The sequence below is a fragment of the Microcaecilia unicolor genome, unplaced genomic scaffold (genome assembly GCF_901765095.1).
Source record: "Microcaecilia unicolor unplaced genomic scaffold, aMicUni1.1, whole genome shotgun sequence".
Lineage (NCBI taxonomy): Eukaryota > Metazoa > Chordata > Amphibia > Gymnophiona > Siphonopidae > Microcaecilia > Microcaecilia unicolor.
Window position 1 is genome coordinate 128,005 of NW_021963193.1, and position 22,120 is coordinate 150,124.

General features: G+C 46.3%; 1 protein-coding gene across 1 annotated transcript in view; it reads left to right on the plus strand.

Moving 5' to 3' along the window:
- LOC115459060 (midasin-like) overlaps positions 1-14,852 on the plus strand; it is a gene marked incomplete at both ends in the record, with an annotated part of 142,006 nt that extends 127,154 nt beyond the window's left edge. The window contains 4 exons of the mRNA XM_030188924.1: positions 1,070-1,130; positions 2,083-2,294; positions 14,232-14,335; positions 14,708-14,852. Coding sequence (XP_030044784.1) covers positions 1,070-1,130; positions 2,083-2,294; positions 14,232-14,335; positions 14,708-14,852 — 522 coding nt within the window. The remainder of the gene's footprint in view (positions 1-1,069; positions 1,131-2,082; positions 2,295-14,231; positions 14,336-14,707) is intronic.
- Between the last annotated feature and the right edge of the window lie 7,268 nt (positions 14,853-22,120).

Sequence of the window (22,120 nt, forward strand, 5' to 3'; positions counted from 1 at the left end):
GAATTTATGAACTGGAATGTGTTAGTTTTGGCATCACGGATATTGTTGTATCGTGTTCAGTACAAGAGTAAATGAATTTGGTTTTATTTTTCCAGTGTTGAGTGCTGAGTTTTTGATGTCTTGGGATTGCCAGTTCAATTTTTGGTTTCTAATGTGTGATCTCTATTTGGTGAGGGTCTGCTGTGTTTTTCCTGTGTCCAAGGTGCAGTATGTTGTTTGTACGTAGTTTGTGTCTTTGTGTGGAGTTTGGATTTTTGTGGATACAGAGCTTGTTTACCTTTAACTCTTAAAAACTGCTATACTGCCCCCAGTTCCACTTCCTTTTTGTCTGCAAATTAAGCCCTGATTGTAGGTATGATAGTATCAGCATAGTACACATTTAACCAACACATTCATATAACAATACAGACATAACAAAGGAGTTTGGCTAGATAGGTGGTGGCTACCTTGATAGAGAAATTGTATATACATTCATATATACAATTTCTGTGCCATATGAACTTTTATCTTACCACAACATCACTTTGTATTTGTTTACACCGGAGTCTGTAGTGCCTCTCCGGTACTATGTAAGCCACATTGAGCCTACAAATAGGTGGGAAAATGTGGAATATAAATGTAACAAATAAATAAGGTGTGCGCAGTTGATCTCAGTTTGTATGTGGTAAGTTAGTCCTGCTGTGGTGTTCACAGTTGATCACAATCAGGGTGTATGTGACAAGCTAGTCGGTTGCCTCATTCATTAAAGGTGCTTGAGAATAGCCAAGCTTTTGCCTACTTCCTAAAACAGAGATTGATCTGTGTTAGATGAAGCTCTTTTGGGAGCAATTTCAGCATACACTGAAATTGCTCCCAAAAGAGCTTCATCTCTTTGAGCAGGGACTGTCTCTCCTTGTTAAATTGTACAGCGCTGCGTAACCCTAGTAGCGCTCTAGAAATGTTTAGTAGTAGTAATGAGAAGGCTCATTGGCAGGAGTCAGATCATGTCATATTTCCTTTGGTGAGGTATGGTTAGAAATTGTTTGACAGCCACAACTGATGTACTTTAATTTTTCCCCCCAATTATAAGGTCACCGTTTGAGGGTTGTGAATATGAATCAACAAAGTGACACTGCAGACCTGCTTGGAGGGTAAGTTTTGTTGGCTGTCATTAAACCCTTGCTGTTAACCATACTGGGTTGGGAAATGGGGGCGAGGAAGGATGTTGGTTTAGCATAGTCTCTTTCTGTATCAGTGAGCAAGTTTGCGTGGGTGGGGGGGGGGGGGGGGGAAAGTATCAGAGAAGGATAGCATGTGTGGGGTTTTCCTCACCGTGCCAGCCTTCTATTCATCTTCACTTAAGGTTTAGGGAATTTGAGGTTGTGTTATGCCTGTTGGATCAGTCATAAGCCACAAATCGGTCTTCATGAATGCAAAACCATAGAACTAGAAATATTTTCTTCTGACACGGGGGGTAGGAGATATAGGAGAGGCAGTAGTGAAGCCCATTTGATTGGGTTTTATAGAATAAATGAATGAATTTTCTTGTCTATCTTTATGTATTGGATATGCTGAAAACCATATCTGTTGTATGGAGAGTAGGGGAGCATGTTGGGTGGGAGGAGCAGTGGAGACCTGTGGACCAGAGTTGACAACTGAATCAATATTGTACGTCGCTTTATTATTTAAGGAAAGAAAGTATATCAGATAAATCCATAAACCAACCATCCTCTGTGTGCTTTTTGATTCTGGTATATCATGTTGTAGACTTTCATTGGGGTTGGATTTTTTTTTTTTTTTTTTGTGAATTGGCGAATGTCAGGTGGTCTTTGTTGAAATCTGGTTCCTTATAGATGGAAGCAGCATGTAAGCCTCTTAACACAAATATTTTTCTTGTTTTCCATGTTTCTTGCTGTTGGGTAAGAGGCTTAATATTTGCATACTGGAATATTTTTCTGGTTCCTCCTCTTTTTCCTTGATAGGGTTTTACTCTTCTGGTTGCCAGTATTGGTGCCTAAGTGGTGCTGGGATGAGAGACTATATAAATGTAAATTATTTTTTCCTATGAAGGGATAACTAGATTTGTTTTGGATTCTGCTGCAGGTATAAGCCCGTGGATCACAGACTGATTTGGCTGCCACTGCGGGAAGGCTTTGAGGAGCTTTTTATTCAGACTTTTTCCCAGAAACAGAATGCCAAATTCTTGGGGCATATCCAGACATGTTACCGACACAAGCGCTGGCATGTACTCCTTAAACTCATGCAACATATTCACAAGGTGGCCATTGGCAAGGAGAGGCAGACAAGCCACATGGGTAAGAATGTGGCAGTGTCAGATTGCATCACTTGTTTTTCTCCAGCCTGCAGAATGTTTGTTAAATTTCATTAAGGGACTTGGGGGCAAATGATGTGTGTGAATCACTGATAAGAAAGGGGTAGACAATAACGGTCTTTGTCACAAAACATCTAGCCATCTGCCTGGGGTTATCCATCGGTCACTTAGAGAGTCTATGCCCAGCACAGCTCAGGTCCGCCTGCACCTGCCGCCTGTGCTCTACACTAGCACCCTCCTCCTACCGACTGGGTCACATCCGCCTCTGGACGAGTCTCCTGCTCTCAAATTATCCCCAGTGATTTCTAGGTTTCTGGGGCCATACTCCCAGTGGTCCCACAGTTCCCAGAAAGCACTCACAGACCCAACACACAAACCACCAGGATTCTTTATCAGTCTAGACTGGCAGAGGCAATAAACTGAAAATTGTTTATTGTCTTAAAAATATTGAACAATAAACAGATAAAGTGCAATCAGTAAACAATAACAGGTAACTGAAATATGGATCAATTATAAAACTATCTAAACGTTGTTTACTTTCTAAAAAGTACCTGAGAAGATCAGGGCATATAACTGTTCACAGAGCCTCAACAAAGAGATCCTACTCTTTTCTTCCTGGCTAAGACGGGGGCAAAAGCCAGTACACTCCAAATTAAATTGAGCTCCTGGATACTGCAGACTGCCTTTCCAAAAGGCTTAAACTGCAAATGCATTTTGTGCATATTCATTGTGGATATCCTGAGGACTTGAGGGTGGGAGCTGTAAAGAATATCTAACAAAGAATCTTTTGCTGATACTTTGACCTATAAAAGCAATTTTATTTAACAGTGTAACAAATTTATTCTGGATGCACAGTAAGGTTCCCAGTTCCCCCCCACTCCCTTCTCCCCATGTCTGTATACCTTCATTCTCCGAGGACAAGCAGGCTGCTTGTTCTCACGACTGGGTTGACGTCCGCGGCAGCCCCCACCAACCGGAAGAAGCTTCGCGGGACGGTCGGCACGCAGGGCACGCCCACCGCGCATGCGCGGCCGTCTTCCCGCCCGTGCGCGACCGCTCCCGCCAGTTACTTTTTTTCCGCGACTGGAGAGAGTTGTGCAATTGCCTCTCTCTCCGTTCAGCCGCCGGATTTTTCGACCGCGTTTACGCGGATCGTTGCTTTGGATTCCCGTTCGGTTCCTCTTTCTTTTCTTTCTTTGTATTGTTAAAAAAAAAAAAAAAAAGATTTTCGCGCGTGTGGAGCACGCGCTCCCCTTTTCCCTCGCTTCCAGGGGGACGCCTCGTTGCGGCCTAGTGGCCGCTCGGTCGGCTAGTTTTTTCGTGGTGTGATTTTAGCCACCATTGCCGACTTTGACTTCGCCGACGCGATTTTTCCGTCGATGTCCTCGAAGGTCCCGAGTGGATTTAAAAAGTGTGGTCGCTGCGGCCGGCCGATCTCGCAGACCGACACCCACGCTTGGTGCCTCCAGTGCCTCGGGCCGGAGCACAATCTCAAGTCGTGCGCGCTGTGTCTCGGTCTCCGGAAACGGACTCAGGTTGCGAGGCAAGTTCTGCGGGACCGTCTTTTTGGAACTTGCGCCGGCCCCTCGACGTCGACCTCGACGGCATCGGTATCGAAGGCCGGGTCTTCGGTACCGGTATCGATGCCCGAGACATCGGCACCGATGGCAGCGACCCCAGGAGAACAGGTCCCGTCGGCCCGCCGGTCCGCCGGTGAGAGTGGGGTTGAGAGGCCGCGTGGGCAGTCGGCCCCGGTCACTCCCTCAGCTCGTGAGCCACGGGACCGAACCCTGTCGGACCCGGTACCTCGAGACCGAGGGGGATCGACCTCCTCCTCCTCCATGCCCTCCGGCGCCGGTGACGTGCACCGGAAAAAAGATAAGAAGCGCCGTCACCGGGAGCCCTCGGTGCACCCTGAAGAGGAGTCGACGCCGAAGCGTCATCGCAGAGAGGAGAGATCTCCGTCGGTGGTGGAGGTACCGACGCGTCGGGGTTCCGGCACCTCGGTGCCGTCTCCTGGCCCCCAGCAGCTTCTGGCACCGACACCCTTACCGGCCCCACCGCCTTTCCCGGCAGCGGGCCTGGACGAGTGCCTCAGAGCCATCCTTCCGGGGATCCTGGAAGGGCTGATGCGCCAGGCTGTGCCGGCGTCGGGGGTGCTTGCGCCCCCGGCGCCGATGACTGTGGCGCCGGCGAGCTCTAGCCCGGCGCCGGGGCTGTCGACACCGCCGCCGCTTGCGGTGCCGGTCTCGACCGCCACGCAGGTGGAGTCCCCGTCGACGTCGATGGAGGGAGCTCCGTCCCCGCCGGCGCGGGAGTCCACCGCTCGACGACACCGAGACCTCGGTGCCTCGACGTCGAGCCGGGCCCGGTACCGGACTCAGCTACATGAGCTAATGTCCGATACCGAGGATGAGGACTCGTGGGGGGAAGAGGAGGACCCGAGATATTTCTCCTCAGAGGAGTCTACGGGCCTTCCCTCGGACCCCACGCCGTCACCGGAGAGGAAGCTCTCACCTCCTGAGAGTCTCTCCTTTGCCTCCTTTGTGCGGGATATGTCTATAAGCATTCCCTTTCCCGTGGTCTCTGTGGAAGAGCCGAGGGCCGAGATGCTCGAGGTCCTCGACTATCCATCACCACCTAGAGAGTCCTCCACGGTACCGCTGCACAATGTCCTGAAGGAGACGCTGCTTCGGAACTGGGTGCGACCACTAACTAACCCCACCATTCCCAAGAAAGCAGAGTCCCAGTACAGGATCCACTCTGACCCAGAGCTCATGCGGCCCCAGTTGCCCCATGACTCAGCGGTCGTGGATTCTGCTCTCAAGAGGGCACGGAGTTCGAGGGATACCGCCTCGGCGCCCCCGGGGCGGGAGTCTCGCACTCTGGACTCATTTGGGAGGAAGGCCTACCAATCCTCCATGCTCGTGACCCGCATCCAATCTTACCTGCTCTATATGAGCATCCACATGCGGACCAATGTGCAACAGCTGGCGGACCTGGTCGATAAGCTCCCGCCGGAGCAGTCCAGGCCATATCAGGAGGTGGTCAGGCAGCTGAAGGCGTGCAGAAAGTTCCTGTCCAGGGGGATTTTTGACACCTGTGACGTGGCATCTCGTGCTGCGGCCCAAGGTATAGTGATGCGCAGGCTCTCATGGCTGCGTGCCTCTGACCTGGACAACCGCACCCAGCAGAGACTGGCTGACGTCCCTTGCCGGGGGGATAATATTTTTGGCGAGAAGGTCGAGCAGATGGTTGACCAACTGCATCAGCGGGAAACCGCTCTCGACAAGCTCTCCCACCGGGCGCCTTCAGCACCCGCCCCCGCGGGCGGGCGTTTTTCCCGGGCTCGGCAGGCTGCACCCTATTCTTTTGCGAAGCGTAGGTACAACCAGCCGGCCCGAAGGCCTCGTCAGGCACAGGGACAGCCCCAGCGCGCTCGTTCCCGTCAACAGCGTGCGCCTAAGCAGCCCCCTGCGCCTCCACAGCAAAAGCCGGGGACGGGCTTTTGACTGGATCCACGGGAACATAGCCGCCCTACAAGTGTCCGTACCGGACGACCTGCCGGTCGGAGGGAGGGTAAAATTCTTTCACCAAAGGTGGCCTCTCATAACCTCCGACCAGTGGGTTCTCCAAATAGTGCGGTGCGGATACACCCTGAATTTGACCTCCCTGCCTCCAAATTGTCCTCCGGGAGCTCAGTCTTTCAGCTCCCATCACAAGCAGGTACTTGCAGAGGAACTCTCCGCCCTTCTCAGCGCCAATGCGGTCGAGCCCGTACCACCCGGGCAGGAAGGGCAGGGATTCTATTCCAGGTACTTCCTTGTGGAAAAGAAAACAGGGGGGATGCGTCCCATCCTAGACCTGAGAGGCCTGAACAAATTCCTGGTCAAAGAAAAGTTCAGGATGCTTTCCTTGGGCACCCTTCTGCCAATGATTCAGAAAAACGATTGGCTATGTTCCCTGGATTTAAAGGACGCATACACTCACATCCCGATACTGCCAGCTCACAGACAGTATCTCAGATTCCGCCTGGGCGCACGGCACTTTCAGTATTGTGTGCTGCCCTTTGGGCTCGCCTCTGCCCCACGAGTGTTTACAAAGTGCCTCGTGGTGGTAGCGGCCTACCTACGCAAGCTGGGAGTGCACGTGTTCCCATATCTCGACGATTGGCTGGTCAAGAACACCTCGGAGGCAGGAGCCCTCCGGTCCATGCAGTGCACTATTCAACTTCTGGAGCTGCTGGGGTTTGTGATAAATTACCCAAAGTCCCATCTCCAGCCAACTCAGTCTCTGGAATTCATAGGAGCGCTGCTGAATTCCCAGACGGTTCAGGCCTACCTTCCCGAAGCGAGGGCCACCAATCTCTTGGCCCTGGCTTCGCAGACCAGAGCGTCTCAGCAGATCACAGCTCGGCAGATGTTGAGACTTCTGGGTCATATGGCCTCCACAGTTCATGTGACTCCCATGGCTCGTCTTCACATGAGATCTGCTCAATGGACCCTAGCTTCCCAGTGGTTCCAAGCCACCGGGAATCTAGAGGATGTCATCCGCCTCTCCACCAGTTGCCGCACTTCACTGCTCTGGTGGACCATACGGACCAATTTGACCCTGGGACGTCCATTCCAAATTCCGCAGCCCTCGAAAGTGCTGACGACGGATGCATCCCGCCTGGGGTGGGGAGCCCATGTCGATGGGCTTCACACCCAGGGTCTGTGGTCCCTCCAGGAAAAGGATCTGCAGATCAACCTCCTGGAGCTCCGAGCGATCTGGAACGCACTGAAGGCTTTCAGAGATCGGCTGTCCTGCCAAATTATCCAAATTCGGACAGACAATCAGGTTGCAATGTATTACGTCAACAAGCAGGGGGGCACCGGATCTCGCCCCCTGTGTCAGGAAGCCGTCGGTATGTGGCGTTGGGCGTGTCGGTTCGGCATGCTTCTCCAAGCCACGTACCTGGCAGGCGTAAACAACAGTCTGGCCGACAGACTGAGCAGAGTCATGCAACCGCACGAGTGGTCGCTCCATTCCAGAGTGGTACGCAAGATCTTCCGAGAGTGGGGCACCCCCTCGGTGGATCTTTTCGCCTCTCAGACCAACCACAAGCTGCCTCTGTTCTGTTCCAGGCTTCAGACACACGGCAGGCTAGCGTCAGATGCCTTTCTCCTTCATTGGGGGACCGGCCTCCTGTATGCTTATCCTCCCATACCTTTGGTGGGGAAGACCTTACTGAAGCTCAAGCAAGACCGCGGCACCATGATTCTGATAGCGCCCTTTTGGCCCCGTCAGATCTGGTTCCCTCTTCTTCTGGAGTTGTCCTCCGAAGAACCGTGGAGATTGGAGTGTTTTCCGACTCTCATTTCGCAGAACGACGGAGCGTTGCTGCACCCCAACCTTCAATCCCTGGCTCTCACGGCCTGGATGTTGAGGGCGTAGACTTCGCTGCGTTGGGTCTGTCTGAGGGTGTCTCCCGGGTTTTGCTTGCCTCTAGGAAGGATTCCACTAAAAAGAGTTACTTTTTCAAGTGGAGGAGGTTTGTCGTTTGGTGTGAGAGCAAGGCCCTAGAACCTCGTTCTTGCCCTGCACAGAACCTGCTTGAATACCTTCTGCACTTATCAGAGTCTGGCCTCAAGACCAACTCAGTAAGGAATCACCTTAGTGCGATTAGTGCTTACCATTATCGTGTGGAAGGTAAAGCCATCTCTGGAGAGCCTTTAGTCGTTCGATTCATGAGAGGCTTGCTTTTGTCAAAGCCCCCTGTCAAGCCTCCTGCAGTGTCATGGGATCTCAACGTCGTCCTCACCCAGCTGATGAAACCTCCTTTTGAGCCACTGAATACCTGCCATCTGAAGTACTTGACCTGGAAGGTCATTTTCTTGGTGGCAGTTACTTCAGCTCGTAGGGTCAGTGAGCTTCAAGCCCTGGTAGCTCATGCTCCGTATACCAAATTTCATCATAACAGAGTAGTGCTCCGCACCCACCCAAAGTTCCTGCCGAAGGTGGTGTCGGAGTTCCATCTTAACCAGTCAATTGTCTTGCCAACATTCTTCCCCAGGCCGCATACCCGCCCTGCTGAACGTCAGTTGCACACATTGGACTGCAAGAGAGCATTGGCCTTCTACTTGGAGCGGACACAGCCCAACAGACAGTCCGCCCAATTGTTTATTTCTTTCGACCCTAACAGGCTAGGGGTCGCTGTCGGGAAACGCACCATCTCCAATTGGCTAGCAGACTGCATTTCCTTCACTTACGCCCAGGCTGGGCTGACTCTTGAGGGTCATGTCACGGCTCATAGTGTCAGAGCCATGGCAGCGTCGGTGGCCCACTTGAAGTCAGCCACTATTGAAGAGATCTGCAAGGCTGCGACGTGGTCATCTGTCCACACATTCACATCTCATTACTGCCTCCAGCAGGATACCCGACGCGACAGTCGGTTCGGGCAGTCGGTGCTGCAGAATCTGTTTGGGGTGTAAATCCAACTCCACCCTCCAGGACCCGAATTTATTCTGGTCAGGCTGCACTCTCAGTTAGTTGTTCTTCGTAGGTCAATTTCTGTTGTTCCCTCGCCGTTGCGAGGTTCAATTGACCTGGGTTTTTGTTTTGAGTGAGCCTGAGAGCTAGGGATACCCCAGTCGTGAGAACAAGCAGCCTGCTTGTCCTCGGAGAAAGGGTATGATACATACCTGTAGCAGTTGTTCTCCGAGGACAGCAGGCTGATTGTTCTCACCTACCCTCCCTCCTCCCCTTTGGAGTTGTGTGTTTCATCTTTTGCTAGTCATTCAACTGGCGGGAGCGGTCGCGCACGGGCGGGAAGACGGCCGCGCATGCGCGGTGGGCGTGCCCTGCGTGCCGACCGTCCCGCGAAGCTTCTTCCGGTTGGTGGGGGCTGCCGCGGACGTCAACCCAGTCGTGAGAACAATCAGCCTGCTGTCCTCGGAGAACAACTGCTACAGGTATGTATCATACCCTGTACCCAATGAAGATGGCTGTAAATCGATGACAAATCCCTGGTTTTCCTGTAATCCATTCTCTGTGTATCTATTGTGCTGATGACTTCACAATATGTTACTGCTGCTCATTGTCAATAATGAGTGAGATTGAGCTTTTTTTAAAATTAAGCATCAACCTGATATATATAGTAATGAAACACTTTGATAGCTATATTAAAAATGCTGTATATCTTTTGATTTTCCTTAAATTGAGTCTCATTCTCTCGTGGATGATGTAAAGAAATCTTGAGAGTTGGCATTTCCAGTGTTAAAAATTCATGGATTGATGTTGGAGCCAATGGCTCTGCCAGTTAAATACGTCTGAGTAAGGTTGGATTTTCAAGAGTGCTAGGAATGAAGTATGAATTAGGAGTGTAATTATGTATCTTGCTTTTGATTTTCAGTGATGGAAATGGCTATTTTATAACCAAAGATGGGAGTGCTAGGTTTCTTGCTCCCCTGTTATCTTCTGAACAGTCTTGGCACAGTAGTCTGTCTTCATATGCATACCTTATTTTTCAAATATTGGTTCTATATGCTGAAACAAGTACATGACCCAAATCCTAAGGATATGCAGATGTCTAACTAAAGAGTGCAAAAGTTTTCATATTTTTTTTTTCTCTTTTCCTTTGGTGAATGGGCCATGGATCTGTGATCAGTAGGTCAAGTGGACCAGAAATTGGGCAGTCAAGATGGGTCATGGTTCTGTATGTTCAAAATGTGACCCATCTATTCAAGTATTGCTTCACAGTTATTTATTTTAATGGTCATTTTAAGGAGAACACATGGCAATGACATTCCCTTGGTTAGCAAAATGGCAGAATGCTTGAAGAGTGTTTTCCTTATTTAAGATCTAAGACTCTGTGGTGCAGTTGCAGAATGTTGATACAGCTGTAATGAAATAGCCTCCCTGACTCCTGGCATTAAATCATATTTCTCAGACCCTACAATGGATACTAGGCCTATGGTATAGATTGTTCCATTTAAATTATGCAAAATATCAAACGCTAGCACACCATACATGGATGCTATGTAAAGAGAGGGAGAAGACTTAAAACTTTACCTCAGAGGTGAGATGACATGGCTTAAAATTATAATATGTAGAAGCAATCTGGGTCGTGTGTGACTAATGGATAATTGGCAACGCAATAAATTGGTCAGATGGGTCAACTTACATGACCTATTACTTGTTCTAATGGGGCTCCAGGGGAAGAATAGATCAGTGTCCTCTTCCTGTTCATCTCTAGTTAGAGGTTTGTTCTTCCTCCTCCATCAAATTGCAATTGTGTGCTTGGCCAGGAAGAAAGAGAACTCCACCATCTGTGTATTATGTTCACTGAGCTGGGGAGAAAGGAATACATTTTAAAAGAAATACTTTTTTTTTTGTGGATATTACTATTTGAAGTGTGGGTAACATCTGTATCTTTATCTGGCATCTGAATTATATAAACACTTCTACTGGTAATACAGCTTCCAAGTCCGCCTAACGCTAGAGAAGTAGGGACAATTATTTCAGCTGTAAAGTAATACAGTAACACACTAAATGACAGCAGATAAAAGACCCGCACGGTTCATCCAGTCTGTCCAACAAGGTGGCCAGAGCTGCACCTGCCACTTTATGTGGGTCCCAGTCATCCATGTTTAAACGCTGGTTGTCAAGTCTCCACCATGCCAGCCATATAGGCAGCCAAACATGATGAGTCTTGGCTATAACCACACATCATTCCCAAGTATTGTTGACAGTATTCAACTTAACCAGTCAAGATGTCTAGCCCTTCCCCCTGAGCTGCACAGCACCCTCACTCTCTCGCAGCATGTGACAATAAAGTGATCTACAACACTGGAGTTACCGAAGCACCTGTCTTTTGCTATTTGCAGGACACAGACTGTAGAAATCTGTCCGGCATCGGCATCAGTTCCAACTACTCTTGCCCAAGATAATACTTCAGCAGCCATGTTGTGTTTCCACTAGAGAATTGCACAGGAACATAAATCTAATCTGTCCCTGTCCATCCTCGTGGTTACCCGTGCCTGCCACAAGTAATCTCCTCCATCCCAGCTCCTGGCCTGCAAAGTCCTTGCCATGCTGCAGTCAGCTTGACCCCCCCCCCCCCCCCCCCCCAGAAAGCCAGATTCTATAAGCAGTAAAAATGCTAGTGAAAGTAACATAAATCATTTTCTTCTGTACTCTACTAAGACAGCTTGTGTACAGATCAGCACAGGACCCAAGCAATCCAAATGCCAAAACAAGTAGAATCAGAAACACAGTTTATACCTAATTGTTCATCCACCCTTAGGATTCACCTTTGGGTTTAAAAAGCAAAACCATATGCATGTAAAGACTGGATAAATGAATTAAAACAAAGTTTAAAGTAAATGCCCTTAATATGTAATACTTGGTAGCAATAATGAAACAGTGATCGAATATTCACATAGCAAGCAGCCTGAACCAACAGATTAATTTTCTGCTGAACATAATTAACTTTGTATGAACTTGGCAGCTAATAGTGTGCAGAACTGGACAATGTTGGCATATTTAGACTGACGCTGGACAAAACTTCTGCATTAAGGAAGCCCTTCCCTAATTATTCAATACCTCTCTGTGAAAAAGTAGTAATAAAAAAGACAGGTGCATTTTTATAATATACCACTGCAATCCACAAAACAAAAGGAGCAAGTTCCCACATGCCATCTTTTTCTTTTGATGTAGGCACAGGAAAAAAAAAAAAAGATTTTAAATGCTCCCATGTTTCAACCTAATTCATGTTTAATGTGGGATATAAATGTCATAAATAAGTAAATAGAAACTCTGAATGTTCCTGAGCCCATACGCCAAGCCCCCTCCCTGCCCATCTTCAAATCCTTACTCAAAGCCCACCTCTTCAATGTCGCTTTCGGCACCTAACCATTATACCCCTATTCAAGAAATCTAGGCTGCCCTAAATTGATTGATTGCACATTTTTTGTCCTTTAGATTGTAAGCTCCTTTGAGCAGGGACTGTCCTTTGTGAAATTGTACAGCGCTGCGTAACCCTAGTAGCGCTTTAGAAATATTAAGTAGTAGTAGTAGAATGTTGAGCATCTGATTCTCATAACTTGATGTCTGTTTTAGTGGCCATTTACCAGGAGAAAAAAATCTGCACGAACATAACAGTGCTATGGTCCCTATAACCTGCCCCTCCAAATTACACACTGATTACGATTTATAACAAATTACGACTATGAAAAGTTATTCCATTATTATACTTCCTCTGTGTACATCCATATGCTGCTTAAGCTGGCACGTTTGAAAATAAGTGAGCTGAAATAAAAATGCTACCAACAATAAAGAGCCACAGTGTGGATTCAGCAGCTCATAGGTTTGCTTGTTTTGTTTTGAGCGTACGGCGATGACGGCTGCCAGAGGAATTGCAAAGCGAGACTCACCTAATTGGCTTCAACTTTTTATCATCCCGACTCCATCCATCCATCTCCTCTCCAGCTCTGGGTGCCCTTCTGGCACATACTTCAAGGCACCCTGAGGGTCTAGTGGCTTCTTCAGGGGAAGGAAAGATCCCCACTCTTTCCTGCCTGCTGCCACTGATCCTCTCGCTGTCTCAGCTTTTTTAAAATGGCTGCTGAGACGTCCAGCGGTGGCCTTGCAAGACTTCCACCACTGGATGTCTTGGCAGCCATTTAAAAAAAGCGGAGACGAGAGGATCAGTACTACGGCAGCGATTATGAAAGAAGTGGTGATCTTTCCTGCCCCGAAGAAGCCACTAGATCACCAGGGTACCTTGAAGTATGCCGGAAGGGCATCCTGCGTTCAGGGGAGGGAAGACACTTCCGCAGGGATCTTGCAGACCTGGGTCCATCCCCACGGGATCCCGGCAGACCTGGAGGGGATCCCTATGGGATTCCTGCTATCCCTGCTCCTGTGCAGCTCTCTAGTTTCCACCCTCTTTCTATTTAGGCATCCCCCGTGTCTATCTCTTCTGTTTTTGAATTCGCTTACTGCTTTTGACTCTACTGCCTCCCCAGGAAGGTTGTTCCTGCAACCTCCATTCGTGTCCTCTAGTTCTACTGCCCCTACATATCTGGAAGAGGTTTATTTGAATATTAATGTCTTTCAAGTACTTAAATGTCTGTATCATATCACCTATTTCTCTCCTTTTCTTTAGTGCATACATATTTGAGTTCTGCACGTCTTATGGCGCAAACCCTGTACCATTTTTGTTGCCGCCTTCTGAACCATCTGAAGTCAGTTTATGTCCTTGAAGAGATATGGCCTCCAAAATTGGACACAATGCTCCAAGTGGGGCCTCGCCAATGACTTGTACAGGGGCAGCAACACCTCCTTTCTTCTGCTGGTTATGCCTCTTTCTATGCAGCCTAGCATTTTTCAGGCAACAGCTCCCTCCTTGAGCCACCTTGGGATCCCTAGACACTATCACCCCAAGATCTCTCTCCTGAACTGTGCTGTATTTTGTACAATTTACCTGTTCACTCAGTAATTTAAGATTCAGTTCTGTTCCTAATTTGGGGTTCTCAGACTGGCCCAGGTGTCGTGCTTGAGTACCTTAGGAGCAGAGTAATGCAGAGTCAGAGAAACATAGGATGCCAATTTAGACGGAACTGTTACCCTGTCATGGTGATAGGTTGCTGTATGCTTGGTCTGTTCTCCAGAGGAGCAGGATGAGACATTAAGTTGAAACTGGCTGTAATTTTGTCTTACGTTCTAAATTCTTTCGTAAGCATGGTTTAGCTGCAGACAATGTGTTTGGCATTTTTAAGGGCACATTTGTCTTGCTGAAAACTGCCTCCTGGCCAGTCCATCCTACTGTTAATATTTTACAGTGAGAAGTTACATTTTTGTCAAGCTACAACCATGTGAATATAATCAGTTTCCCATACCAGTGATTTTAAACCACCCCCTCTGTCTTCTCTCTCAGGGTCACTTCTGAAAGAGAAGTGGGAGGCATTTGGTCTTCAACTGAACCATGCCCAGCAGCAGATGAAAATGACAGAAAATGCTTTGGTGTTTGCATTTGTGGAGGTAAAGATTTCCTTTAATTACTGGCATGAGAGGGGGAATAAAAAATGTCACAAATCAACAAAATAAGCGTATATGTGGAAAATGGTGGTAGGGATCAACAAAAGAAAAAAAAGTGATTTTTTTTTTTGTACAATTGCTGCTAGCTCTGGAGTGTCATTTACAATGTAGCAATTTTTTTTTTCAGATTCCTCATTTTTATTTTATTTTTTTTCCTTTGACACACCTCCAGTACTCAAGAGGTGGAATGGTTCATATTGTGTCCACTTGCCCCTGGGTATTGCAGGTCCAAATAACATAACTACACCAGGTGTTTGGTTGTTCCTTACATGATTCACAGGTGCTGAGAGTCAATAATATGTCTTTTGCTATTAGGGTACTCTGACGCAAGCAGTGAAGAAAGGAGAATGGATCTTGTTAGATGAAATCAATCTGGCTGCAGCAGAAACACTGGAATGCCTGAGTGGTTTATTGGAAGGTTGCTGCGGGTCCCTGGTGTTGCTGGACAGAGGAGACACAGGTACAAGACTATAGAAATACATTCTGGGAACCGTGGGCACCAGCATTTTAAAATGATTGAGGATGCTAAACGTAATACGGATCGCTCGGGCACAATGAAGGAGTTGCTTAGTATTGGGGGGGGGGGGGGGGGGGGCGGTGCATCGCACCTATTGGCATCTGGAGAGCTGACTCCTATGCTGGGAGTTTTTCTCTTTTCATTTCTCAGACTTTCTCACAGAACCCTGGCTCTCCTTGTCACTTCCAAGATCAGTAGAGAGCCTTAGTTCTCTTCCATAAAAAGGTTTTCTTCCTCTGACTCCCTTAATGTGCTTAGGATGTTGGCTTAACCGGCCCAGACCTAAAGCTCGTATATGATACAATGGCTTTTTCATCCAGTGAGGAAACATCATGACAGTATCACAGTGGTCTATAGGTTAATTGGGTCTATAATTATCCAAAGAAACTATTTATTGAAAAAGGTCTCCAAAAACATATTATAACTATCAGTAGTGGAAAAAAGGACCCCTATTGCATGGTTACGTATGGGACACTGAGGATCCATTTGTCCTTCTTATATAATTAATCTGTTGTCCTGGATGGAAATCCCGTGAGCCCTTTGGTCCTACTGGAGGGCGGAGGTGAAGGTGACCGCAGCCCTCGAAAGGACAGCCGAACAACCCCTAGACTTCACCCGTGGCGACCGCCGTTCACCGGAAGTTGAGCTCCCAGCTGCAGGCGGCCAACGGGACTTCCAGAACCGCAGGGGTTGGCCGACTGGCCAGGCGGAGGGAGGACTGGGACCGGGCAGCGGACAGGCTGGCAGCAAGCGAGGAGCGTCAGGCACTAGCAGGGGTCAGGGCTGGCAGCAAGCGAGGAGTGTCAGGAACTAGCAGAGGTCAGGGCTGGCAGCAAGTGAGGAATGTCAGGAACCAGCAGAGGTCAGGGCTGGCAGCAAGTGAGGAATGTCAGGAACTAGCAGAGGTCAAACAAGTCAGGTCAATCAGAAGAGAAGTCTGGAGACAGCACACGGAAGCTTAAGTCCTCTGAGACGAGAAGCCAAAGCAAGAATCATGAGAAACGCTGCTCCTTTAAATAGCCCTCCCCATCAGGGAGCCGAGAGTCAGCTGGGGAGCGCAGGGACCACAGGAGACGTCGTCTGAGGAGCATCCAGGATAGGCGTAACGTAGGGCCTGAGGCAGAGCCCCGCTTCAACCAACCAATCAGGAAACCACAAGGCGCAGCCTCGCTTCCCGGGCTCCGCATCTGGAAGAGAAGCCGGCCCTCGAACGCCGGTGCCATGTTCTTCGACTTTGTTGATGCGGGCCCAATGGCCGGCCATCGGGAGCAGCGTGGCCAGGATGGTCGGCGATCTAGAGAGGGAACTAGAAAGGCCGGCCAATGGCGCGAGGGAAGGCGGCCAATTCTGGAGCGTGTCCTCTGCGGGCGCTGCGCTGCTCAGGTGAGAGGCGTGACAGGCGAGGGACGCGATATCTGTACATTGTTTTGTCCGAATTTAATCAACCCTTCTAGAACTGGTCTATTTTTGTGACTTTGGAGAAATTAGTATCCCATGCTAGAACCATTCTTTATAGATAATGATTCAGAGCACTTGTTTGAATTCAGTATGAATGTAGAATAGGTGCTAAATTGAACTAAATATCACTGGGACCAGATGATATTCAGCCTAGGTTTTAAGGAACTAAAGCATGAAACTAGTATGAATAAACTTGTTTCTAGTAATCTGTAACCTGTCATTAAAATGTGCTGGTCTGTGTAAAATCTGAGGGTAGCCACTGTTCCAATTGAAATTAATCCTAGAAACTTCTGCCCAGTGAGTCTCTTTGATGTGAGACAAAATATTTGAAATAAGGTTGGCATTACTGGGCATATGGGTAGAGGGAAGTTGTTGATGAAGAGCAAGTAAAGATTTAGGGGAGGGAAGGTGTAAATAAATGTGAGACAGTCAATACAGTGCATCTGAGTTTTCAGCAAACATTTCATAAAGCCCTTCTTGAGAAACTCCTGAGGGAGTTTGGGATAGGAGGCTTTCCTAATATGGATTGGTAATTGATAGGATAGGAAAATAGTAGGATTGATCAGTTTTCTTGGTGAAAAGAGATGGTGGGTTACCCTGGGGATTTGTACTATGACCTGTTTTGAAGTTTGTATTATTGATCTTGAAAAGGAAAAGTGAATTGAATCAAATGTTTACAGGACTCTAAAGGGTTCATTCTTTAACAGTGGGTGATAACACTATTAGTGCATATGAAGGCAGATTTCAGAAAGAATGTAAAAATCAAAATTGAGATAGGTATGGAAACAGGATGCTGGGCTTGATGGACCTTTGTTCTGTCCCAGGATAGCAATGTTTGTGTTCTTATGATGTGTACAATTCAAATAGTATTTTTGAAAAGGATCTGCTATCATAGAGAAATGTAGAAATGGACTTGTATGTGCTGGCTACATGTGGCAGCAGCACCCATTTGAAATGTCTACCCATGGGTGTAGTTTGTTTATTGGGGGGGGGGAAAGCATGGGGTGGGGCATATTAGCATATTCATTTGCATATATGTATGTGTATATGTGTATATATATATATGTGTGTGCATGTATGTATATATATATATGTATGTATATATATATATATATATATATATATATATATATATATATATATATACACACGAATATGCTAATATGAAGGAAGGAAGGGAGAAAGAGATATCTCATACATACACATTATGGTTATTCCCAAAAAGCCAGCTCTTTCTCCCTTTCTCCCTTCCTTCCTTCCTTCTTACCCAGCACGCCCTCTTCCTCTCCAGTAGTATTTCCCCATCCCCTTTCCCTTACCATGCCAATGTAGACCTTAGAAATGCTTAAGCTGTATATGTAGATCCTTCAAGAGGTAGTGTGTCATGATTTAGGCTCTAAATCCCTTTCTGATGTTTTGGTGCCACCTCAGTACGGCCAACACACAATCTCTCCACTACAAAACACCGTACACAAACTTGTGCAAAAACACACTCATAACTTTACCAAACCATAACAGCACTAATTCCAAGGACAGGATGAGCTACAACCTTATGCGTGGAAAGGCAGCACTGTAATTACACCGGGCTCTAAAACACCAGTACACTACCTAATGAAAAACAAAACAAAAAGGGCTGCAAATGCTACATACTAGCAGAATACTGCATCTTGATCACACATGAATAACACATGACACAACAGATATTACACAAGGAACTAGAAAAAAAAATATGAAGGCAAAATACTAAACTGGAAAGTTACCTTAAGATGTTAGGCTCAGCAAGCAGCAATACTAGAAAAAATGAAACTTGCATGCAAAACTATATAAAGAGGAAAGGTCCCACTAAACTTTCTTTCTGAGAAGTTCTGAGAGAAGAGAACATTTCTCTGGTAGTTCATCCAGCGACCTCAATTAAGTGTTAATTAAGGTGTGGAGAAGTAGAATACTTGCATAGGTTGCTGAGTCAGCTTCAAAGAGCCCGTTTATTTATTTATTTATTGCATTTGTACCCCACATTTTCCCACCTATTTGCAGGCTCAATGTGGCTTACATAGTACTGTCAAGGTGTTTGCCCAGTCAGTTGATAACAGATACAAGGTTGTATAGTGATCATATGAATTATAAGTAGAGGGTTGCAAGGGATAAAGATTGCGTGTTGGCCAGTACGATTATAGTCATGCTGTGTTGCTGGGTGACGAGGTTTACGTGGGGTTGTTGGGGTAGGCCATTTTGAAGAGGTTGGTTTTTAGTAAAAGAGGCGCCTTAGATTCAAAACTGTATAAAGAGGAAAGGTCCCACTGAACTTTCTTTCTGAGAAGTTCCGAGAGAAGAGAGCATTTCTCTGGTAAGTGAACGCTATTTTGTTTGTGCTTTGGGAACTTAAAAGATTGGGGGTTTAAAGGAGGAATTGTAGGTTAGTGTTAGGTAAAATAAAAATATAAAAAGCGGATTTTGTCAACTAGTCTCCATAGTCTTTTCCACTTAGTTTTAGGAACTTTGTACCACAGCATTAACAGAATCTAACAGGCGCTGCAGGATGAGATGATGATGCAGGGAGGAGGGTTTTTAGATTTGTTAGGAACTGGGCAACATTCTGGGGAAGGGGGAGCCTATTCTGAAAGGATGAGCACCACCTTAACCAGGGTGGGACCAGGCTGCTGGCATTGGCGTTTAAAAAGGAGATAGAACAGCTTTTAAACTAGAAACTTGGGGAAAGCCGACAGTCGCTCAAAAGTACATGGTTTGGGATAAGGTATCTTTCAAAGATATCATGAAAACAGGAAACAAAACACTTCTTGGAATCACTGTGGATTGAAATTCCATGTGTAAAGGGGGAAAGGATAATAATAGGAATGTACTACCATCCGCCTGGTCAGGATGAACAGACGGATGCAGAAATGTTATAGGAAATTAGGGACACAAACAAACTGGGCAACACAATAATAATGGGTGATTTCAATTACCCTGATATTGACTGGGTAAATGTAATATCGGGACACGCTAGGGAGGTAAACTTCTTCGATGAAATCAAGGACATCTTTATGGAGCAGCTGGTACAGGAACCAATGAGAGAAGTACAAATTCTAGACCTAGTCCTTAGTGGAGCGCATGATCTGATGCGGGAGGTAATGGTGCTGGGGCCGCTTGATAACAGTGATCATAATATGATCGTATTTGATATTAGCTTTGAAGTAAGTACACATAGGAAATCAAATACATTAGCGTTTAACTTTAAAAAAGAAGACTATGATAAAATGAGAAGAACAGTGAAAAGAAAACTTAGAGGAGTGACTGCGAGGGTCAAAAATTTACATCAGGCGTGGATGCTGTTCAAAATCACCATCCTGGAAGCCCAGGCCAAATATATTCCGTGTATTAAAAAAGGAGGACGGAAAACCAAACGACAGCCGGCGTGGTTAAATAGTGAGGTGATGGAAGCTATTAGAGCTAAAAGAAAATCCTTCAGAAAATGGAAGAAGAAACCGACTGAAAATAATAAGAAACGGCATAAGGAATATCAAGTCAAATGCAAAGCGCTGATAAGAAAAGCTAAGAGGGACTTAGAAAAAAAGATTGCGTTGGAGGCAAAAACATATAGTAAAAATATTTTTTTAGGTATTTTAAAAGCAGGAAGCCGGCAAAAGAATCAGTTGGACCGCTAGATAACCGAGGAGTAAAAGGGGCGATCAGGGAAGACAAAGCCGTAGCGGAGAGATTAAAAGAATTCTTTGCTTCGGTCTTCACAAAGGAAGATTTTGGGTGGGATACCGGTGCCGGAAATAGTATTTGAAGCTGACGAGTCGGAGAAACTTAATGAATTGTCTGTAAACCTGGAGGATGTAATGGGGCAGTTCTACAAACTGGACCGGATGGTATTCATCCCAGAGTACTGATAGAACTGAAAATGAGCTTGCGGAGCTATTGTTAGAAACATGTAATTTATCCTTAAAATCGAGCGTGGTACCGGAAGATTGGAGGGTGGCCAATGTAATGCTAATTTTTAAAAAAAGGTTCCAGAGGAGATCCGGGAAATTATAGACTGATGAGTCTGACGTTGGTGCCGAGCAAAATGGTAGAGACTATTATTAAGAACAAAATTACAGAGCATATTCAAAAGCATGGATTAATGAGACAGTCAACGTGGATTTAGTGAAGGGAAATCTTGCCTCACCAATCTACTACATTTCTTTGAAGGGGTGAACAAACGTGGATAAAGGGGAGCTGGTTGATATTGTGTATCTGGATTTTCAGAAGGCGTTTGACAAAGTACCTCATGAAAGACTCCAGAGGAAATTGGAGAGTCATGGGATAGGAGGTAGCGTTCTATTGTGGATTAAAAACTGGTTAAAAGATAGAAAACAAAGAGTAGGGTTAAATGGTCAGTATTCTCAATGGAGAAGGGTAGTTAGTTGGGTTCCCAGGGCTCTGTGCTGGGACAGCTGCTTTTTAACATATTTATAAATGACCTAGAGATGGGAGTAACTAGTGAGGTAATTAAATTTGCTGATGAGACAAAGTTATTCAGAGTCGTTAAATGGTTCCACGTTGTATTGCTTCACTATTTGCAGCCTGCTCACTTGATCACCACAGACAGCTCACAGAATAAAATACTACAGATTCTTTTAGATTTGTATTGGGTAAATGAAACTCTTTATTTGCACTTTAATTGGAGAGTGTATAAGTCACAATTGTTACTGCATCACAAGGATTAAGAAATACACACACTAATTGAGTACATTACTAAAGGAAGGCTATAGAAAAATAAAATGATATATATATATATATATATATATATATATATATATATATATATATATATAAACACACATACATCATCTTCACTGATCAGGAATTACATCATTCAGGCCCTTATCTCATCAGCTGGGGGGCCCGTTGCAGTGAAAGCCTGAAGCGTCCAGACCAGGAACAAGTCTTTTCTGCACAATGCTTCCATCCACAGAATGAGCCCCAGAGTTCCGCCGCAACAAGCCCCCTTTTTAAGCTAAAACTTATCCAGAAATGTGCTTGGGGATGCCGTCGCAGTCGGTTCAAGAAAACAAACCACTGGCCAGGTGCCTTATTTACCGAACCTCAAGAGTACCCACCCCCCTTCTGCACAAGCTGGCTTCAGGGACATACTTTGTTCTTGAGAGGTGCCTTATCTCATTCCTTCCAGCCTGTTCTTTGATATATACCAGGCAAGTAAAATACAGAAGAGTTTAAAATGTATTATTGATCAAAGTAAGACTGAAAAGCAATTCTTAATATTTTCCATCACACACGTTAGGAGTCACGGACCAAGAAAGGGATCTAGGTGTCGTCGTTGATGATACGTTGAAACGTTCTGCTCAGTGTGCTGCTGCAGCCAAGAAAGCAAATAGAATGTTAGGTATTATTAGGAAAGGAATGGAAAACAAAAATGAGGATGTTATAATGCCTTTGTATCGCTCCATGGTGCGACCGCACCTCGAATATTGTGTTCAATTCTGGTCGCCGCATCTCAAAAAAAGATATAGTGAATTAGAAAGGTGCAGAGAATGGCGACGAAAATGATAAGGGAATGGGACGACTTCCCTATGAGGAAAGGCTAAAGCGGCTAGGGCTCTTCAGCTTGGAGAAAAAGTGGCTGAGGGGAGATATGATAGAGGTCTATAAAATAATGAGTGGAGTTGAACTGGTAGATGTGAAGCGTCTGTTCACGCTTTCCAAAAATACTAGGACTAGGGGGCATGCGATGAAGCTACAATGTAGTA